The following is a 19,106-nucleotide window of genomic DNA, read 5'->3' as shown; positions in this document are numbered from 1 at the left end:
CAGTTTGTGCAGAAATTGTTTGGTTGTGCAAACCAATTGTTCCAGCAGCTGTCTGGGTGGCTGGTCTCAGACGATCTTGGAGGTGAACCTGCTGGATGTGGAGGTCCTGGGCTGGTGTGGTTACACGAGGTCTGCGGTTGTGAGGCCGGTTGGATGTGCTGCCATATTCTCTGAAACGCCTGTGGAGACGGCTTGTGGTTGAGAAATGAACATTCAATGCACGGGCGATAGATCTGGTTGACATTCCTGCTGTCAGCATGCCAATTGCACGCTCCCTCATTGCTTGTGGCATCTGTGGCATTTTGCTGTGAGACAAAACTGCACATTCCAGGGTGGCCTTTTGTTGTGGGCAGTCTGAGGTACACCTGTGCACTACTCATGATGTCAGATCAGCATCCTGATGTGGCACACCTGTGAGGTGGGATGGATTATCTCAATATAGCAGATGTGCCCACTACCACACATTTGGACTGATTTGTGACCACTGTTTGGGAGGGATGGTTATATTGTGTATCTGGAATGAATTTTAGGTCTCTACGTCCATCCCATGGGGAATGGGAGCAGTAACAAAGGTGTTGCGTTTATATTTTTGTTGAGTGTATTATATACAAATAGTCCTAATCTTATTTTTAAAACAATAACTTCAGCAATATCATGTCACGCTGCATAGAAATAATGTTGTTTGTTTGTCGTTTACTTCCTTGTATACCAAGTCCCCACCCAAGCCACAAAGTCTGGTTAAGCTTTGTGCTATTAAAAGCCTTATCATGCAAGCAAGATCAGAAACACTGCAGACATAACAAGAAAATATGCATTGCTTTCCTTTACATATTGAGAATGAGAAAGCAATGCTTAGCAGGGCTTTTTAAATGTTTACTGATATACTGGACAAAGTTTCACTAGTATCACTTTAGACCAAAATCACTTCCTGTAAAAAAAATAAAAAATAGGAATGATATGAAACATGTCAGCTGTAGCCAGTGCTTGATGATTCCTCTTGCATTACAGAGCAAAGTTGGTGTTTTTTAAAATGTTTAAGTCCAATTCAAACTAATAAACACACTCACTTGGCAAACTTGATGGGTTAATCTACTGGATCCATACTGCCCTCTATGTCGGACATGCAGGAGTGAATAGTGAATGAAGCTTGGCCCAGCACTCACATAAATGTCCTTCCTGCTGAAATACAATTAGATAGAAACTCTGACCTCCGACACAGCTGCTTGTACCAGTAAACACAGGAACTGTAATGTTAATGCAGAGTTGGACTGACTAGTAATTGGGGCCAAGGATTGCTATTAGATGTAAGTAGCATTTTGTAGTGGTCCTGAACATTTAGGCCGCTTTCTGTGACATAGTAAAAACAGGCAATGGTATATGCTAAAAATATTTTTTGTTTAACTTTTTGTTTTAATATTTTATAGCTGATCTGTGTACATCAGGCCAGCTTATGACCGTTTCTTCTGCTTCTATTTAGACTGAAACCTCACCCGCTCTCGGTTATTTATTTTTTTCTGTGCTTCCTTGTGAAGGCAGAGCTTGATATATGAGAATAGGAAACAGACGTCGTTCCTCTCCCCACAGCGATGGTTGGGGGTCGACTTTGTTATCGTAGCTACTTCATACACAGCATTATGCTGCTTCTCTGGGTCTGCCTCCATTGTAAGTACACCTGTGCTTTCAGATCTTTGTGATGCATGTATTTTGTAAAACTTGTATTTAACTCTGATACATGGTTAGGGTAGAGTGTGTAGGTCAAAAGTGCTTCTGCTTTTGAGAAGTGGTGTGTCTTCCTTAGAAGAGGCTTGCACTGTATTTCTCATGTGTGTTTCCAAATGCAGTATTACTAAATTCAGCGGGGGTTAAAGCTATAATAATAACATGTGCATTAATATTAAAGAAATATTTAAAGAATGTCATGTTATCAACCCCTAATTATTCTGAAGGTCAAAGTTTTCTCTTAATTAAAAAAGTTTGTTACAGGTCTGTTCTCTCTGCTTGAGTATTTATAACTTTCATCCACTTGCACTTACAAGTGGTTTTGCATCTTTGCTACATCAACAGAGATCCTGCTGCTTCTGTTTGGAAATCAAATCAAACCAACTTCAGGATTTATAATTCTTTATCTTTCTCTTGCTTCTTGTATATTTTTAAGTGCTGGTTTTATGGTATGCTTTACCACATATTTATAACTGTATAAATATATAACTTCCTTTGATAGTAATGGAGAGAGTTGGACATTCTAGAAATTTAACAGAAATATATGAGTGGATCCAAGTGTTGCTTTTCTTCCATTGAGCGTAAACATTACAAAATGCTGCTAAACTACTAATCAAAGGTATTGTATTTAATATTGTAACCACTTTGAACGAACACTTACTTTTTAACAGCAACATTTTTTTTATAATTCTGTGTTTTTCCATTATTATTGTTTTTCCATCTAGTAACAGCAACATAGAATTAATGATATTGGTGGCATATTATTCAGTTACCTGTTTAAATTTTTGGCACCTGACATATTTTCCTCATTCTGTGATACATTTTTTTTTTAATTATCCAAATCTGGTATTTTAGCATTTTTAGACAAAAGAATAAGGTTGGGGGCAATTTGGTCTTGTTTTTCTTCACTTACTTTTCATAAATATTATACTTGGTATTTGTATATTTTTTTTCAGATGTGGAGACTTCCAGTGGAAAACATGTTATTTATAAAAAAGTTGGAGATACTGTGGAGCTTTCATCAGGCTTACCAACTGAAGGGGTGACTGCGGCAACATGGAAATATGGAGAACTAATAATTGCAGACAAACACATTGAAAACAATATGGGTGTTTCTAAAAGATCTCCATTTAAGGACAGATCAGAGCTAAACCTGGAAAACTTTACTTTAACAGTGAGAAAACTGACTCTTCAAGATTCTGGTGATTTCATTTTTGTCTCAGCAACAAAAGAGAAACAGAGGGATTCAGTCATCATCACTCTGCAAGTTCATGGTAAGATACTATATAAATATAAATTTATATGTAATATTATTATTACATTGTAGATTGTGGTGGATTTATGTGTGACTCTATATAACTATATACACTATATATTTATCTGTACTGAACATATATATTTCAACTTTCACGTAGAGTCTTAAGCACATGGTTTATTAAGATGGTACAGTAACAGGGCAGTTAATGTAAGGGGAGAGTTCTCCTGAATAACTCACTCTCCAGCTCCGGTAACTAACCTCCCCCAAGTCTTTCATGCAGCACAACCAAAACAGTAACACTAAACAGAGATCCTGAAAACATCACGATTTCAGTATCATACGATATAATCACACACACACACACTATGAATCTACACTTAAGTTTTTAATGTAGTTATAAGATTCTATATTAAAAGATTGTGCCACTCACTGTGTAAGATTTAATAATTAGGATTAATGTGCGATGTTTTACCGTGTCACGACCTATTGCAGGGGTGCCAAACTCCAGGCCTCGAGGGGACTCTGTCAACACACCTGAATCACATGATTAGTTCATTACCAGGCCACTGCAGAACTTCAAGATATGTTGAGGATGTCATTTAGCCATTTAAATCAGCTGTGTTGAATCAAGGACACATCTAAAACCTGCAGGACACCCGCCCTCGAGGCCTGGAGTTTGACACCTGTGACCTATTGTGATAAGCCAAAGCTAAAGGGTAGCCAGAGTCCTGACTGGCCACTGGCCAGGACCTTGGCTGCTACCTGACCCTGCAGCTGTGTTTGGCTGGAGGACAGGTGGGAAAGTTATCCAGCAGCAAGGGGCGGGGATACAGATGACACCCCAGCACTTTTTTTTACTACTACTTCTACTCTGTTACTCTGCTGTCTGTGCTTAAGGCTGTACACCCCGGGGTTTAGCTTTGCTTGCTTTCTGCTATGTAACTCTCTTGCTAGATGTATGCATGTATTTTTCCTGCTGTTCATATGATTCAATGTATTAAACTCTGTTCCAAGAATTCTAGTCTTTTTTAGTGCCTTGATTTTAATCGGATCTAATAAAGTTGGATCTCGACATCGTTGGTGGGAGAAGGATGGCTAAAAAATTGTGACCATAAGATACATATTGAAGACATGAAATATATGAAGCAATATATATGGAATTGTCTAGACTATTGTCCTGCTAAACTACTTATCACTGTCTCCTTCTGTCCTCTTTTTTCCTCATTAGAGCCCATAACTAAACAGCCTGTCATAAAAATCAATTCTACCTGGATTCCCTCAAATGAATCATGTAAAGTTCTGCTGGAGTGCAGCACAACTGGTGATGTCAGCTACAAGTGGACTGTAAGAAAAAAAACACTAACTGGTCCTAGACAACAATACATCATCAGGGAGAGCAGGATGGAGAGACCAATGTCACCTGCACAGTTTCCAGTCATGTCAGTGAGAAGTCTGCATTTCAAACAGTGAAGTGCAGCAACAGTACACAGCAAGAAACAGGTATGTCCAGTGTGCATATTTATTCTTTCTTTCTTTTGATGTTTCTTTAAATGCTTATAATAAAGATCAGCAATGATGTGGTAGAAACTGTGGAAGAGAGCTGATGTATTTATATTATGCTGATGATATGCTGATATTTTTATTTAATTATGGGCTGCTGTTAATGAACAATGTGTTAATTTTCAGAAAAACACGTGTTCCTTTTCCTGGGTGTAGCTGGTGGCTGTTTGATACTTGTCATTATATTCAGTGCAGCTGTGGGTGTTTGTCTCTGCAATAAAAGACATGCAGGTAAGAAACTCTGAACTATGCTTACTGTTTATTATTGCAGGGTTAAGTTCTTCTTCTCTTATCATGTTCATTAGTAAAATATGTTTTTAATATACAAATGCAAATAATATGCAAAATTATTATTTATCTATTTTTTTACAGATCTGTGTTGCAACAGGTTAGTGCAACTAATTAACAGCAGTAATGTACAAAAATACTTTTGTTCTACTGATAATAACATACTTTTATTGCATGAATATTAATGTATTTGAATAATTCCAGGCTCACACAGTCTGAAACTATCAACCAGGAGGAAAGTCAGCAACATGTGTACTCGGCTCTTTCCCACGGTCAGGTCTAACACTGTTAAATCAGTCACATTACACTGTTAAAGAATGATTAAATGTTAGACCATTTACACTTTATTATGATTTTTGACTCAACTGTTGCCAACTTGCAGGTGATCTTTGTGTTTATGAGACAATGAGAGGCCATGAAGATGCTGGACCAGGTACAGTATGACAATGATGTGATATGAGGTGATATGAGGTTCTGCAGTACGTGTCGTGGAATTATTTAAGGACCCAAAACGCAGGTACTTCTGAAGTGAGGAGACTTTATTAAGGGAGGGGAGGCAAGAAACAGAACGGAGAACCTAAACTGGGAAAACTAAAAAGCAAACCTGAAGTGATAACCGAACGTGGAGAGGAACAGAGAGACGCAGGGAAATCACTCAGGGAGCCGGAGGATATGAACGCAGACGAACCAGCAACAGGCAGGAGAACACACAGGGCTTAAATACACACAGCAGTAATCAAGGGGATGAGAGACAGGAGGGCAACACACCTGGGAGAAATCAGAGCTGACGGGACAGGAGAAACGTACACTAAACACATTCACATGAGAAAGAGACTTTCAGAATAAAACAGGAAATTCGCAGACACAAAGAACTTGACAAGACACTGAGTTAAACAGACAGATTCACAAGCAGACCGTGTGACACCTAGACCAGGGGTGGGCAATTCCAGTTCCCAAGGGCTCGTGTCCCGCAGGTTTTAGATCTCATCTTGGGTCAACATACCTGAATCACATGATTAGTTTGTTACCAGGCCTCTGGAGAACTTCAGGAGCTAATTTAGCCATTTAAATCAGCTGTGTTGGTTCAAGGACACATCTAAAACCTGCAGGGACACCGGCCCTCGAGGCCTGGAGTTGCCCACCCCTGCCATAGACAGACAGAGGGAACACAGAGAAGTGGGAGAAGGCAGACACAGAACAAAACCCTAACAAATAGCAAACCTTAAAGGATAAAACAGAATAAACAAGCACATACAAAAATATAAGGAAACACAAAACACTGACTCGTCAGACTCAGGACAATGACAGTACTGCACTTAGGTAATGTATTTTCCCTACCCACATTAGACTTCCCCATTGTTTTTGTGCACACAGGTCTTTCTATGCTTATTTCACTGCTGAAGATATTTTGTATTGCATCAATGCATTTCTTATCGGAATGTAACACCTCATCAAAACGTTTTGTACTTTGTTAGTCACAACTCACTTTCCTGACTACTGCCGAGCATTTCATTTCTGTCTTCTGTCAAATTACTTACAATTAAATTACTACGTTTTCAAACATATATATGAAAACCAGTAGAACGCTGTGAGTAGCAGCAATGAAACTGCCCTTCAATTACAAGAAACATAAATAAATATTTGAGAAAGAGGTCTCGTTGCAGCAAATACATACCATCAGTCTTGTGTCCACATAACTAAACGCATCAGCTACATGTATACACTGCTTAGATTTAGCACGTAGTACTAGACTACTTTGGGATGTGGTTGAGCTGAAAAATCTACAGCAACTGTGTGATGCTGTCATATTAATAAAAAAGCAAAATCTCTGCAAAATGGGAAAAAACCTTGCTGAATCTATGCAACTCTAGATCACTCACTCTTCTGAATATTATCCAGCTTTGCATCAATGTTTCTAATCAAATTACTTCAAACTTTTTTCAAACATGTATGAAAGAGCAAATACAATAACACCCTGGTAGATATTTACCTTTAACAAATACAAATACAAACTTGTGTCACAGCTGCAGTCTTGCCTGGAGATTTTCATGAACATCAGTCCTATAAAAAATAAAAATGCCATGCTGTCTCATCAGATTGTCAACTGGTGTCATTTATAATGCAGCCACATTTTAACATTAAAGTGTTTAACAATGTGGCACATATTCTGCTAGGCTGTTGATTTTCCTGGAGAATTATTTTATTATTTTTCATCATATATGCTGTGGCAACACCTTTCTTGTTTTCTTAACTTTTATTGTGTTTGTTTTTTTAGTTTAATTTTATTTCTACTTCACAGAAATTGAAGCCAAACCTACTCACAGAAAGCAAACAGCAAAACCAGCAGGGCAGAGAAGATGATGAATCACAGCGATCTGATCTAAAGGAGCCACGTTCAGCTGGAAAGGAAGGAGAAGGAAGAGATTTAGCCATGTTAGACAGGGATTCAAACATCACCAGGAAACTGTTATTTGTTTTGTTTTGTTTTTAATTCTTTTTTTTTTTTAAAAAGGATTTTTGTGACATGTGATGTTTAAACACTTTTCACATCTGTATTTGAAACAACAAATAGTGTAAAATAATGACTTCTTGCTATTAGTCCAGTAGCACTTTCTTTAATAAATACATTAATTGACTGATTAAGCACAGCACAGAGGAGTGTTATTTCAACTTATCTGAAGCCAGTTACCACCTGTACTGAATCTGAAGTGCAGAATTTCTGCACTTTTCTTTGAGACTTGATAATTCATTGACACTGATGCTATTTAATCATGTTATCTGTGAATGTAAAATGAACCAGGAGACACCCACAAGAAGATAAATGAAATGCATTCAGCTGTACAAACAACATGATGCCAAACTTTGCAGAACCAAAGTTTAGGTACTCATGTATTTGTTTATGCATTAATATTAACAATACATAAACCTTAAGCAAAACTGATACCAAGAAAAAAGAAATGTGTGCAGGGTTTTGTTCAGAAACATTTTAAAACCATCACTTGAATCCAAGATGGCTGTTAGGAAACAATTACTAACTTGAACTGGTTCAGAAGAAAAAATGTGGTCATTTTAAAGATGAATAAAAGAAGCTGAAATACCTGTCATAGTAAATGTAGTTGCATTTTCCCAGAAAGAGACAAAAAATATGATTACCATGAATGTGTTCAACAGGAAAACCCAGAAATATACTGACACAAGAAGGGACAGTCAAACCACCAGGGGGCGATGTGGGACCTGCTTGGTGGAAGTTTCAATAGTCCAGGCACGCTTTAGCCTCTTGAAAAGTTGAAAAAGAAGGAATAAATAAAATTAAAATTTAATAAAAAATAATAAGAAGAAGAACATAAAATGAAACGATTACAGTTTGTCACTTTATTCTGAATCCTGCATCGGGTCCTTACCCCATTTTATACATTTACTCTTCAATATAACCCTCAACTTGCATTTTTCACCCATCCCTCTAACAGGCAGGTAGACTCCTGCCTCTGATGATATGCTGCTTATGTGTCTTTTGGTATCATGGACACAGCCTCTGTGCCTCAGGTATATTTATGCTGTTGTTATGAACCACTTCCTCTATCTGTTAGTGATGCATGCTGTGAGCAGTCATCTCTTGTTCCTCCTGATCGCCATTTGTCTTCTGGTGTGTTTGTGTTATTGTTAGTAGAACAAATTAAGAAAAAGCGCAATAGGATTATTAAAATGATTAATAATTAAAGCTAAAGCCCCAGGAAGCTTATTTACTGGTTTGTATTTTCTTTTTGTAATTTGTTGGTGACACAGACCTAACAATATATATTCCTGGTAGAACAAATAGCATAGCTTTTGCACAGAGGAGTTCCTGCATTTTAAATTTAAGTTTTGGTAATTTAGCTGCAGATAGTCAGATCAGCAGGTCAGCACAGTTAAACCATCATCTGCAGAAAACAAGAAAACATGCATGTTTTGTTATTCTTCATGCACAACCGTGCCCTTGTTTCAGGGGAAAGGATATTCACACACACTTGTCCATCCGAGTCATTTTTATCCCTCTTATCTTATCTATTCTCATCCACTTTTGCACACTGTGATTCTCAGTATGTACATGCAGTATATACAAAGCTGTGCTGTTGGATATTCAGCAGTCACTGGTGCTTCATGCTTCCTGCTGAATTGTTAATAGATAGTTACTCTAAACTCTGTTACTTTCACATCTCTGATAAAGTAAATGACGGATTTTTCTGTTTCTGTGTTAATAGAAAGCTCCCCCAATCAACACTCTCAGTTGTTTTTTCTGTGCTAACATGTGAAAGCACCGTTTGACAGAAGGAAACAGACGTCGTTCCTCTTTCAACAGCGATGGTTGGTGGTTGGTTTTGCTATCGTAGCTACTTCATGCACAGCATTGTGCTGCTGCTCTGGGTCTGCCTCTACTGTAAGTACACCTGTGCTTTCAGATCTCTGTGGCGTGTTGTATTTGTTTGCCTCATTAACTCTAAAATGAGGCAAACAAGAGTACCTGGAGGTCAGGAGCACTTCTCTTGCGAAGTGGAAGAGAAGTGATGTGTCTTCCTGGGAAGAGCCTTGGAGTGTATTTTTGTTGTTGAGTTTCTAAATGCAGTAGTGGCTTTAAAGTATAACATGTTAATTTTTATAATCTAATTAAAGGAACTAAAGGACTGATCGCCCCTTCTGCTGCTGTTACTTCCTGATTTTTTTTTTCAGTGTTTGTTGTACGATATACTTTTAAACATGCTTATAGGCTTATATTGCTTCTCATATAGTACATTTCTATGCAGTAATTGTTTTGACAGGAACGGGGGTGTGGACGTGTTTTTGCAGACATCTGGATCTAAGTGTTGGTTCTCTTCTGTTTAGAGTAGAGATAAAAATAAAATATTTTAAAAGAAAAAAAAGAAAAAAATACAACATGTATTCACTAGAAAGGACAACGTAGCTGATTATAGTGCTATCAAAAAAGTGTGAGTCAGACATGACACTAGCAACAGAAGCATTTCCTGAGTATCTCCACCAGTGGAAGCAACACTGGCCAGAAGTGATGAGCTCACAGCACAGAGGGCAGCTGTAACCTTTGCCCATGAATTCTCTGGTTTCACCATTTTTTTTTCTTCTTTCAAAACACTATAGCTTTGATCATCACATAGACTGTTGTTTTGTTAAAGTATATGTTGTTATAAGTATCTGCTATTAATGAACAATTGAGTTTAACAGACACATGTTTTTCTAATCCCTTCCTGAAAGTTTAATTTCCATAACTTCAATTTGTTTATTTTCTATGGTGTGTTTTTTTTTTGTTTCTTTTTTATTCATTTGTTGTGCTATTTATCCAAAAGTTACAAGATTATTAATTATTTGTTGTCCATGTAGAAGTAGGAACATAAAAAATCATTAGTAGAGCCATGTTGTGTAATATTTTTTGCCATATTTGAATTTTAGTTATGCCAGGTCATTTATATCATAAATGTTATTTGACATAAGTTGTTGTTTTCATTCTATAAGTATACTTTTTTCCTTTTTTTAATTGTGTGTTTTTTTGTTTTTGCTTTAAGAAACGCACTTTCGATACTATAACTGGAGGATAAGGTTATAGGCAGTTTGGCCAGTTTTTTTCTGACTCACTCACTTCTAACTCAAACAGTGGACTGTCACAAAGATATGTTTCTATATATTTGCAGATGTGGAGGCTTCCAGTGGAAAACGCATCATTCATAAAAACGTTGGCGATACTGTGGAGCTTTCATCAGGCTTACCAACTGAAGGTGTGACTGCAGCACTGTGGAGATATGGAGGAATACCAGTTGCAGACAAAGATGTGGGTGTTTCTAAAGACTCTCCATTTAAGGACAGATCAGAGCTGAACCTCACAGACTTTACTTTAACAGTGAGAAAACTGACTCTTCAAGATTCTGGTGATTTCACTTTTGTCTCAGAGGTGAATGATGAGCAAAGGCCTTCAGTCATCATCACTCTGCAAGTTCACGGTAAGAGACATTTTTTTTTTTGCTTGTTTGTTTTAATTCTAAAAGCATCCTAATGAAAAGAAACCCCAGTAGCTCTTTTTTAAACTTTCTTTCCTCTTGATTACTTTATTGATTAACTTGTGTTTTCTGTGCTTTCACAGTCACCTTAATGTCACCTTAATGTGTTAATGTTGAATACGTATTGTGTAAAATACTAATTAAATGATTTTATTTTATATTTTGAACTTTATATCTACATATCTGTTTATTGATACTAATCCATGTGAAATACAATGCAACAGTTTGTAATGGTTAATCAACCTCAGATTTTTGTTGTTGTTCTTTTTACTGCACATCTGTTATTGTGTGTTTCCCAGATTTTTTAGTAACTTGAAAATTAAGATGAAGATGAAATCATTTAGATATTTGCTCAAATAGCAAATCCTACTTGTTTTTGCTCATCATAACCCTCACCCATCATTGTTCTTGATTTGACTTTATTCTTGTCAATGTCCTTTATTGTGATGCTAGTGATGCGTCCATTAGGCATCTGAAGGTTGTGCAAAATGCTCCAGTGCGTCTTTTAACTGGAAGAAAAAAGTCTGAGCTTATTAATGCCATTTAATTTCACTGTCTTTAAAGTATTTAGTTTATACAATTTGGTTTGTTTTTGAGCTTTTTTGTTTTTTGCATTTTTTAGACCAGATGTTACCAACTGGAAAAGCAGTTAAAAGTACTTATCTGAATTTGTTGTTGTAATGTTAGTTATATATATTATTTTATATTTTATATAATACATTTTCAGAACTCCACATATACTTTAAGCTCTGACACAGACTCTCTCTCCTTCTGTTTTCTCATTAGAGCCCATAGCTAAGCCTGACATAAAAATCAGTTCTACCTGGATTCCCTCAAATGAATCATGTAAAGTTCTGCTGGAGTGCAGCACAACTGGTGATGTCAGCTACAAGTGGACTGTAGGAAAACAAACACTAACTGGTCCCAGGCAACAATACATCATCAGGCAGGATGGAGAGACCAATGTCACCTGCACAGTTTCCAATCATGTCAGTGAGAAGTCTGCATTTCAAACTGTGAAGTGCAGCAAAGATCATTCACACAGAAAAGAAACAGGTATGTGGAGAGTGACTGAGGTTGTGAATACATGTTCTGCTTATATAAGTAATTATTACTGTTTGTGATTTCAGAGTGCAGCTCTTCTTCTTCTCTTCTCATGTTCATTGCTGGGCTGTTTACTGGTGTATTGATCACTCTACTGTTCCTCTTTCTGCTTTACTGCATAAAGTCAAAGGGTAAGATTTCTTGTTAATGCTACTATTAAAAATGTTCTCCTAATCTCCGAATCTCATAATACTTTCTGTTTTGTTTTTTACAGGTCTGTGTCACAAAAGGTTGGTGTCATGGTCCTGGGTTTGGGGCCCCAGTGTTTGTGTTTCTGGTGTGTCGTTTTTTTTGTTTGTTTCGTTTTAGCCCATATTCTTTGATTTTGTGTGTTTCATGGTATAGGCTTCTGTATTTCTAGCTCCCTATAAGTTATCTTTAGGATTGTGATTTCTAGTCTTCAGGTTTTGATGCTGTGCCTCTCCTGTGTACCATGTGTCACATTGAGTCAGTTATGTTCTCATATCTGTGTTCCCTCCTGTTTCCCATCCCCTCATTATCTGTGTCTATTTAGTCCTCTGTTCTCCTCTTTCTTCTTACCTCCCAAGTCCCAGTTTTTTTGTTTTTGTTTTTTTCAGGTCTCGGGTTTCTCTTTCCCAGTTCAAGGTTTTGTGTTTCAGGTTTCTGTATTGTTTTTCAATGCAGCTCGGCCTTATGTTTGCACGTGGGTCCACGCTCCACACCGTCTCCAACACAGACGTTACAGTTGCTGAAACTCATTAACAGCAGGAATTTTAAAAAATACGTTTATTCTACTAATAAGAATATGTTTTAATTATTTCAGGCTCACACAGTCTGAAACAATCATCCAGGAAGAAAATCAACAGCATGTGTACTCGGCTCTTTCCCACGGTCAGGTCTAACACTGTTTACTTGCTTTCATCAGTCATATTATATTCTTCAGGAATTATTCAATGTTAGATCATTTGGAGATGTTAATTATTGTGACTTTGACTGAACTGTTATTAACTTGCAGGTGATCGTTGTGTTTATGAGACAGTTAGAGGATCTGAAGATGCTGGACCAGGTACAGTATGACAATGATGAACCATCAAAGTAATAAATGGGAACTCTGGGATTTCAAGAATTTCATTTGTGACATTCTTAAACTATTCTTACTGTATTTCAGGTGGATCACAAATACAGTGCATCAAATCAGACTAGACGAGCTGCAGTTCTGCATGTCTGTGGTATTTTTTGGGTGCCTTATTTTAAATGTAATTATTTTATCAATTATTATATCAAATCATCCTATTTAACCCCCTCATGCACGAATTATGACAACCTCAATCAGGATTTGTTTCTTATGTATTTTTATGCATCTTTAGGCATGAAAAGATGTATAAAAATACTTAAGAAACAAATCTTAAATGAGGTTGTCATAATTCATGCATGAAGGGGTTAAAAAACAATAATTACAATGAAACACGTCATACATCTATAGTACATTAAACAACCAGTGGGTGGTAGGGTATGGAGAGACACATCAGTGTCCAATATAGTGGTTTATGTGCAAGTATACCTTCAACACTGACACACATACAAGAAAACAGCTTTTGAATAGCTTCCACTGTAGTGACCACTATTTTTTTTTTTTTTAAAAACTGGATGATTTAAGAGGATAATTACAAACAGCTCATTGTAACATTGAAGGTATAACACCATTTTTAATGTATAAAGTGTCATGTAAGCCTGTCTGTTTCATATGACCTGGTTTGAATTATCTTATGAATCTCTGAGAAGAAACAATAAATTGAAAAAAAAAAAAAAACTTTTCTGTCATTTGCTCACATCTGTCCGTTTGACTGCTTATTTAGTTAAAATCCACTGTTAACAAAACTAGTGAAAACTATAATGTTTAAAATGTAAATTTCTGTAAACCTTTACAAATTATGTAAGTTTGTCTTCTTTTTATAAACATGTGGGTAACCAACATAAACTAACATGAGTATCTACTTTTGTAGCTCTGAACTCGATCAGAGTGGCATACCAGTTTTCCACATATATTAGCACTTATGACATATAGTGTTTGTTATTTAATAATTTAATCTGTTCATATTTAATTCAATATTTAATAATATATAGTTGCTAAAAGTGCATTAAACTGAACATTTATTTTGTCATTTCAGCTTCAACCTGAAATTGAAGTGAAATTGTTTTTTAGAATGAAACATGAAAGTAGGATGATGCTGCTCAAAACCATCAAACATGTGGTCCTCAAACAGAAAATCATTTTAGATAAAAAAAAAATACATAGATCAGCACACTAAAAGAGTGAGACTGACATTTCTGAAAGTTGGCATTAAAACATAAAAACAGTCTGGAAGCGAGACATTCTTCAGCATATTTATGGTCACCACATAACTTTTAAACCTAAGATCTACACAGATTCTTGGAGATTAGGCAGTCCATTAAAGTAACAAATGAGCTCTGACAGTCTCGGTCATTGTGTCCTTGGGCAAGACACTTCATCCGTTGCCTACTGGTGGTGGTCAGAGGGCCCGGTGGCACCAGTGTCCGGCAGCCTCGCCTCTGTCAGTGCGCCCCAGGGTGGCTGTGGCTACAATATAGCTTGCCATCACCAGTGTGTTAATGTGTGCATGACTGGATGTAGTGTAAAGCGCTTTGGGGTCCATAGGGACTAGTAAAAGTGCTATACAAATACAGGCCATTTTTACCATAAAACCCTGTGAAAAGTAAGAACACTCTTAAACAGAATGCAACAAGGCTGCCACAGAAATATTCCCTTCACAGGTCAGGGTCCTGTTAAGAAACCAAATCCCACAGCTTCAGAGCCCTTATACAGCTTATACAATACATCTTATCTATAATAGACTCTGGGTGTCTGCATTATGCCATGCATGATTTGGTTTCTATCATAGGAGACAAAAATGGACAAAATGGAAAAAAAGATCTGAGAATAAACATAGGACAAGAAAATTGGCGGGGGATTTTGGCAGACTGTAGAAAGTATGTTAGAGAGGCGAGAGGGGGGTTACACAGACACTATCATACCCTGAGATTACATAGAATAAAAGTGATGAAGGACAACATGTGCTGGAAATGTAAATTAGAATTATGAACCTTCCTGCATTGTACATGGGTCTGAAAATGTGTTCATCGTAACTGAGTAATTTCTTAGACACAACAACCCCCCTGACTCCTGATGTATGTTTGTAGGAAAAGGGGGGACCCCAATACTGAATGTATCTAAAAGATGGTAAAAAATGATAGAATTTTAAAACCTCTGTTTTTGTCTTATATACACTATTACTTTGTATGTTTGAACATGTTTAAGTGAATCACTGCACCTATTTTCTTATCACGATATACACAAAGGAGAGGTGGTTCAAGACTTTTACACTAAATAACTTATTTTCCCTCTACCAGTCTTAATGTAATTAACATTGTCAATCAAGCATGACACAAAGTGTGTGCTGACATTTGTTGCTTTCAAACAGATGGGTTTTCTTTTTATGCATTCTTATGTGATCATTACTGACCCAGCAGAGGGCGCTGAAGACAATAACTACTGCATTTACAGCTCTTCTTCGCTTTCTTCTTTTTTTCTTCTTCTTCTGCAATTAAAGCTAAAATAAGTTGGTGTCACTGCCACTTACTGAGCTGAGTTGATGGTGCAAGACACCAGAATGCAATCTGCATGGTGAAGGATCATGATCATCAGGTTCAACTCTATTAACTTCCCAGCTGTAAATTACTGCTATGCTATGTTAAATCCAGAGACTTTTCCTGAGTTAATATTGACCTGGGTCCCCTATCATCATTCAGGCTAACTGGGTTTTGTTTTTTTGATCTTTAGGAAAAAGTCTTGGATTTTCCAACATGTGATGGGGAACCATTTTTCAGATCACTATTTGAAGCAACAAAGTGTGCAGTTGTAACAATTTTATGTTATTATTCCAGTAGCACTTTTTAAAATAAATGCATTAATTAATTGATTAATCTATTTAATTTTCATATAAGCACAGTGATATAAATAATGTTGTTTTATTGAGTTTTACTTTGAAATATGTGATTTTGGTGTACACAGCAGTGTAGTATTACTGCACCTTTCCTTGAGACTTGATACTTCCACAACACTGAGTACTACTTATAATAATAATAATAATAATAATAATAATAATAATAATAATAATAATAATAATAATAATAATAATAATAATAATAAATTTTTATTTATGAGTGCCTTTCAGGTCACCCAAGGACACTTTACAATAGGATACTTGACTGTTGCTTGCCTGGGAATAAGGTGGACCAGGTATATACCAAGAATTTAGAAAAGTTTTTGCCACTTTGGAAAATATACTTTTTTTCCCATCATGTTCAAACTTTATTAGTTTTTTGAAATACCTACACATGTAACTGAATAAGTATAAATACAAATATTTACCACTTTTATTTCAATCTATTTGCGTAAATTGGTTTGGTTCTGATGGTTTCTTTGTTGTGTCGTTGTTGAAAGCTGAACAGCAGCTGAACCAAATTGAGTGGCAATAGCACAACTGTTCCAGGAGGGGGCAGAGTGACCCTGCCCTGCTCTGTGACTCCATCGTTGTTTGGGTACAACTGGTTACTGAGTACAATTTGTGACTTTGCTGGATTTAGTTTTCCAATTAAACAAATAAATCAGCATCAATGTCTGCATGTCACTAATCACATCTATTTAAAAAGTACTGATCTAGGACAAGTTTTTGTTAAGGAACGTACAGTGGTTTTTACATGTAAGATCTTCATAATCTGTGTAATTTATTCTTATTAGCCTTGTGCTTTGCGCTGGGCAGAGGGGGAGGGGCGGTAGTTACACTCAGTAGCACAGGAACAGAGTGGGAGGGAGAGAGAGAGAGAGAGAGCCAGGGACAACAACGTCACATTAGAAAGGTATAGTAATCATCCACAACTATTTTCAGTTGCGGATGACAAAGGATTCAGAAAGTTTATTCATGCAGATCCATATGACAGAGAATGTGCATGTTCTTTTTTTATTTCAATTTATATTTAATTGTGTTGTGGTTTGCAGTGTTTTGTGTTGTTTCATTTTAAATTTGTTTAAAAGGTGAAAATTTAAATAGTTAAAAGTTGAAATGTAAATTTTTGGTTTTTGTATTATATGATTTATTTATTACATTTTATGTGGAGTGAATAAATAAAAGTATATTTACGGTGGCCCCTAGAGACAAAGCACGTACGAACTCCAAAACATGTACAAAAGACAACAGAAGTGCTCCAGGATGCAGGCGCAGTGTTGAGCTTTTGTTACCTCGTGGCTACACAAGCCAGCAAGTACCAACGACCGGATTTGGTGTGTGGTAGTAACAGGTAAATGAACTTTCTTTTAAATTATTTGAATATATATGAGTGCCTGTGTATAAATACACAAACAATACACACATGCTTTCAATTGTGTAATTTAAGTGATCTAGGTAGCTCTGTTTTGGAAGTTCAGTTAACACTAGAAATGTGTTTTGGAGTTTGTACATGCTTTGTCTCTAGGGGCCACCATATATATTTATAAAAAAAAATGGTAAATGGCCTGTATTTGTATAGCACTTTTCTAGTCCCTAAGGACCCCAAAGCACTTTACACAACCTGTCATCCACCCATTCACACACTGGTGATGGCAAGCTACATTGTAGCCACAGCCACCCTGGGGCACACTGACAGAGGTTTATATTTATATATAAACATATATAAATAAAACCACTTTTTTAACATTAGTAATTCCTTTTGTGCATAATTTTATATTATTGTTAATAATAAATTAATTAAAGCAACAAAACAACCAGAAGAGCCGGTTCTCTAAAAAGAGCCGGAAATCCCATCACTACTGTTTCAAGGGTAACTTGTCACAGGCTGCAGGTAGACTCCTGCCTCTGTGAATATGCTGCTTAGGGCCTTTTCCCTTAGTGGGATGATCAGAGCATCAGTGCCTCTGGTACACTTGTTGTCAGCCCCTTCCTCTAGCCAGTAGCGGTTTTTGATACAGGCGACATGGGCGGTTGCCCGGGGCAGCATCACGGGCATCGGGCATCACGGTACTCATGCTGCCCCGACATCAGCCAGCGTATATTGGGGATGTCATAGGCACCGATCGGTTTTCTATCGCCCATTTGCTGGGAGTAAGGGCGCCCTCCGTTTGCGAGGTGCGCCTGCTGCTTGCGGCACAGGAAGGAGAGGGCGGGCGGCGGGGGAGTCTCAGGGTGGCTGGAGCAGCATCTAATAACCAACTCGCAAAATAAAACAAAATAAAAACAAAACAAAAAACACGAACAAACACGGGGGGTGGGGGAGGGGGGGGGGGGAGTGTTCGCCCAGGGCGCCAAACAGACTAGGACCGCCACTGGCTCTAGCTGTCAATGATGCATGCTATAGACGGATGCCATCTTCTTCCTCCTGATCACCGTTTGTTATCAGCAGCTTGCCTAGTATGCAAGGCAAGCTGTATGTGAGTAGAGTGATTTAAAAAAAAAAAAAAACAGAGTCTGAGAGGACAATTACAAAAACATTTTAGTAAGCATGAAAATGTAATAGGTTTTTGTGTTCGACAATATAATCACATATATTCAAATCTAACTGGGCAAATATAATTGCAATAATGTGGAAACACAAATGGCAGGAGAAAAGGTGTTGCTTTTTCTGTTACACTTTTGGTGTCACAGTATGTTTGTGAGAAACTGACATGAACAAAAGCCCCACGTCTAATTTTACATTGTTGGTGTGACCTCAAATATAGCTGGCACACAAAAATAACAGTTGCAAAGTGTTTGTCCAGTTTGCAGACTCAAAGTGTGTGTCTATCACAGCAGCACATCTCTTATAGAGGAACCATGAAAACAATCCTGTTCACACAATGTTGACCAGAAACACACCAATTTAGTGTTGGGAAGAAAAGAAGAAGAAGTGACTGCACTTTAGTGTCAGTGAAAATTCTGCAACCATGTGCACAAAGGCTAATTTGTACACCGGACAGGCTGTTGCAATGTCTAACACCACCACGTCTCGACCCTTTAATTAGACTCAGCGTTGGCATCGATGAAATCAATCAATAATAGATGCAGTAGAGGGGCAACAATGAGACAAGTCCCAAAACAGCTGGAAAGTGTAGTGGTAACATGACACAT

The 19,106-nt window shown here is 37.2% G+C and overlaps 1 protein-coding gene and 1 pseudogene across 3 annotated transcripts; both read left to right on the top strand.

Moving 5' to 3' along the window:
• Nucleotides 1–1,560: 1,560 nt before the first annotated feature.
• LOC147335353 (uncharacterized) lies at nt 1,561–7,428 on the top strand (annotated as a pseudogene). Its single transcript, XR_015128601.1, has 8 exons — nt 1,561–1,662; nt 2,676–2,993; nt 4,206–4,486; nt 4,664–4,768; nt 4,910–4,925; nt 5,030–5,097; nt 5,208–5,258; nt 7,125–7,428. The product of XR_015128601.1 is annotated as an uncharacterized LOC147335353 (transcript).
• Nucleotides 7,429–9,150: 1,722 nt separating this feature from the next.
• On the top strand, nt 9,151–13,724 carry LOC147335352 (uncharacterized). Of its 2 annotated transcripts, none has more exons than XM_086287491.1 (8): nt 9,151–9,239; nt 10,501–10,806; nt 11,650–11,919; nt 11,994–12,098; nt 12,182–12,197; nt 12,752–12,819; nt 12,944–12,994; nt 13,097–13,724. In XM_086287491.1, the coding sequence occupies exons 1-8, from the start codon at nt 9,164–9,166 to the stop codon at nt 13,129–13,131; spliced, it is 927 nt and encodes a 308-aa protein (XP_086143617.1). In that variant the 5' UTR covers nt 9,151–9,163; the 3' UTR covers nt 13,132–13,724. The 2 variants fall into 2 exon arrangements, with proteins under 2 accessions (XP_086143617.1, XP_086143618.1); XM_086287492.1 differs by having other exon boundaries at nt 12,752–12,824; nt 12,944–13,023.
• Nucleotides 13,725–19,106: the final 5,382 nt, after the last annotated feature.

This window comes from Aulonocara sp. 'chitande type north' Nkhata Bay, linkage group LG3 (assembly GCF_057382095.1).
Source record: "Aulonocara sp. 'chitande type north' Nkhata Bay isolate Kocher_YH1m ecotype deep benthic linkage group LG3, A_spYH_male_GT1.1, whole genome shotgun sequence".
Classification (NCBI taxonomy): domain Eukaryota; kingdom Metazoa; phylum Chordata; class Actinopteri; order Cichliformes; family Cichlidae; genus Aulonocara; species Aulonocara sp. 'chitande type north' Nkhata Bay.
Note: the sequence above shows the minus strand (reverse complement) of the source record. Positions and strands in the feature narration are given on the sequence as shown.

Coding starts and splice junctions, on each gene's coding strand:
- LOC147335352 (XM_086287492.1), top strand. CDS start 9,164: ATGGTTGGTGGTTGGTTTTGCTATCGTAGCTACTTCATGCACAGCATT. Junction 12,825..12,943: donor CGGCTCTTTCCCACGGTCAG/GTCTAACACTGT, acceptor ATTAACTTGCAG/GTGATCGTTGTGTTTATGAG. Junction 13,024..13,096: donor GACAATGATGAACCATCAAA/GTAATAAATGGG, acceptor ACTGTATTTCAG/GTGGATCACAAATACAGTGC.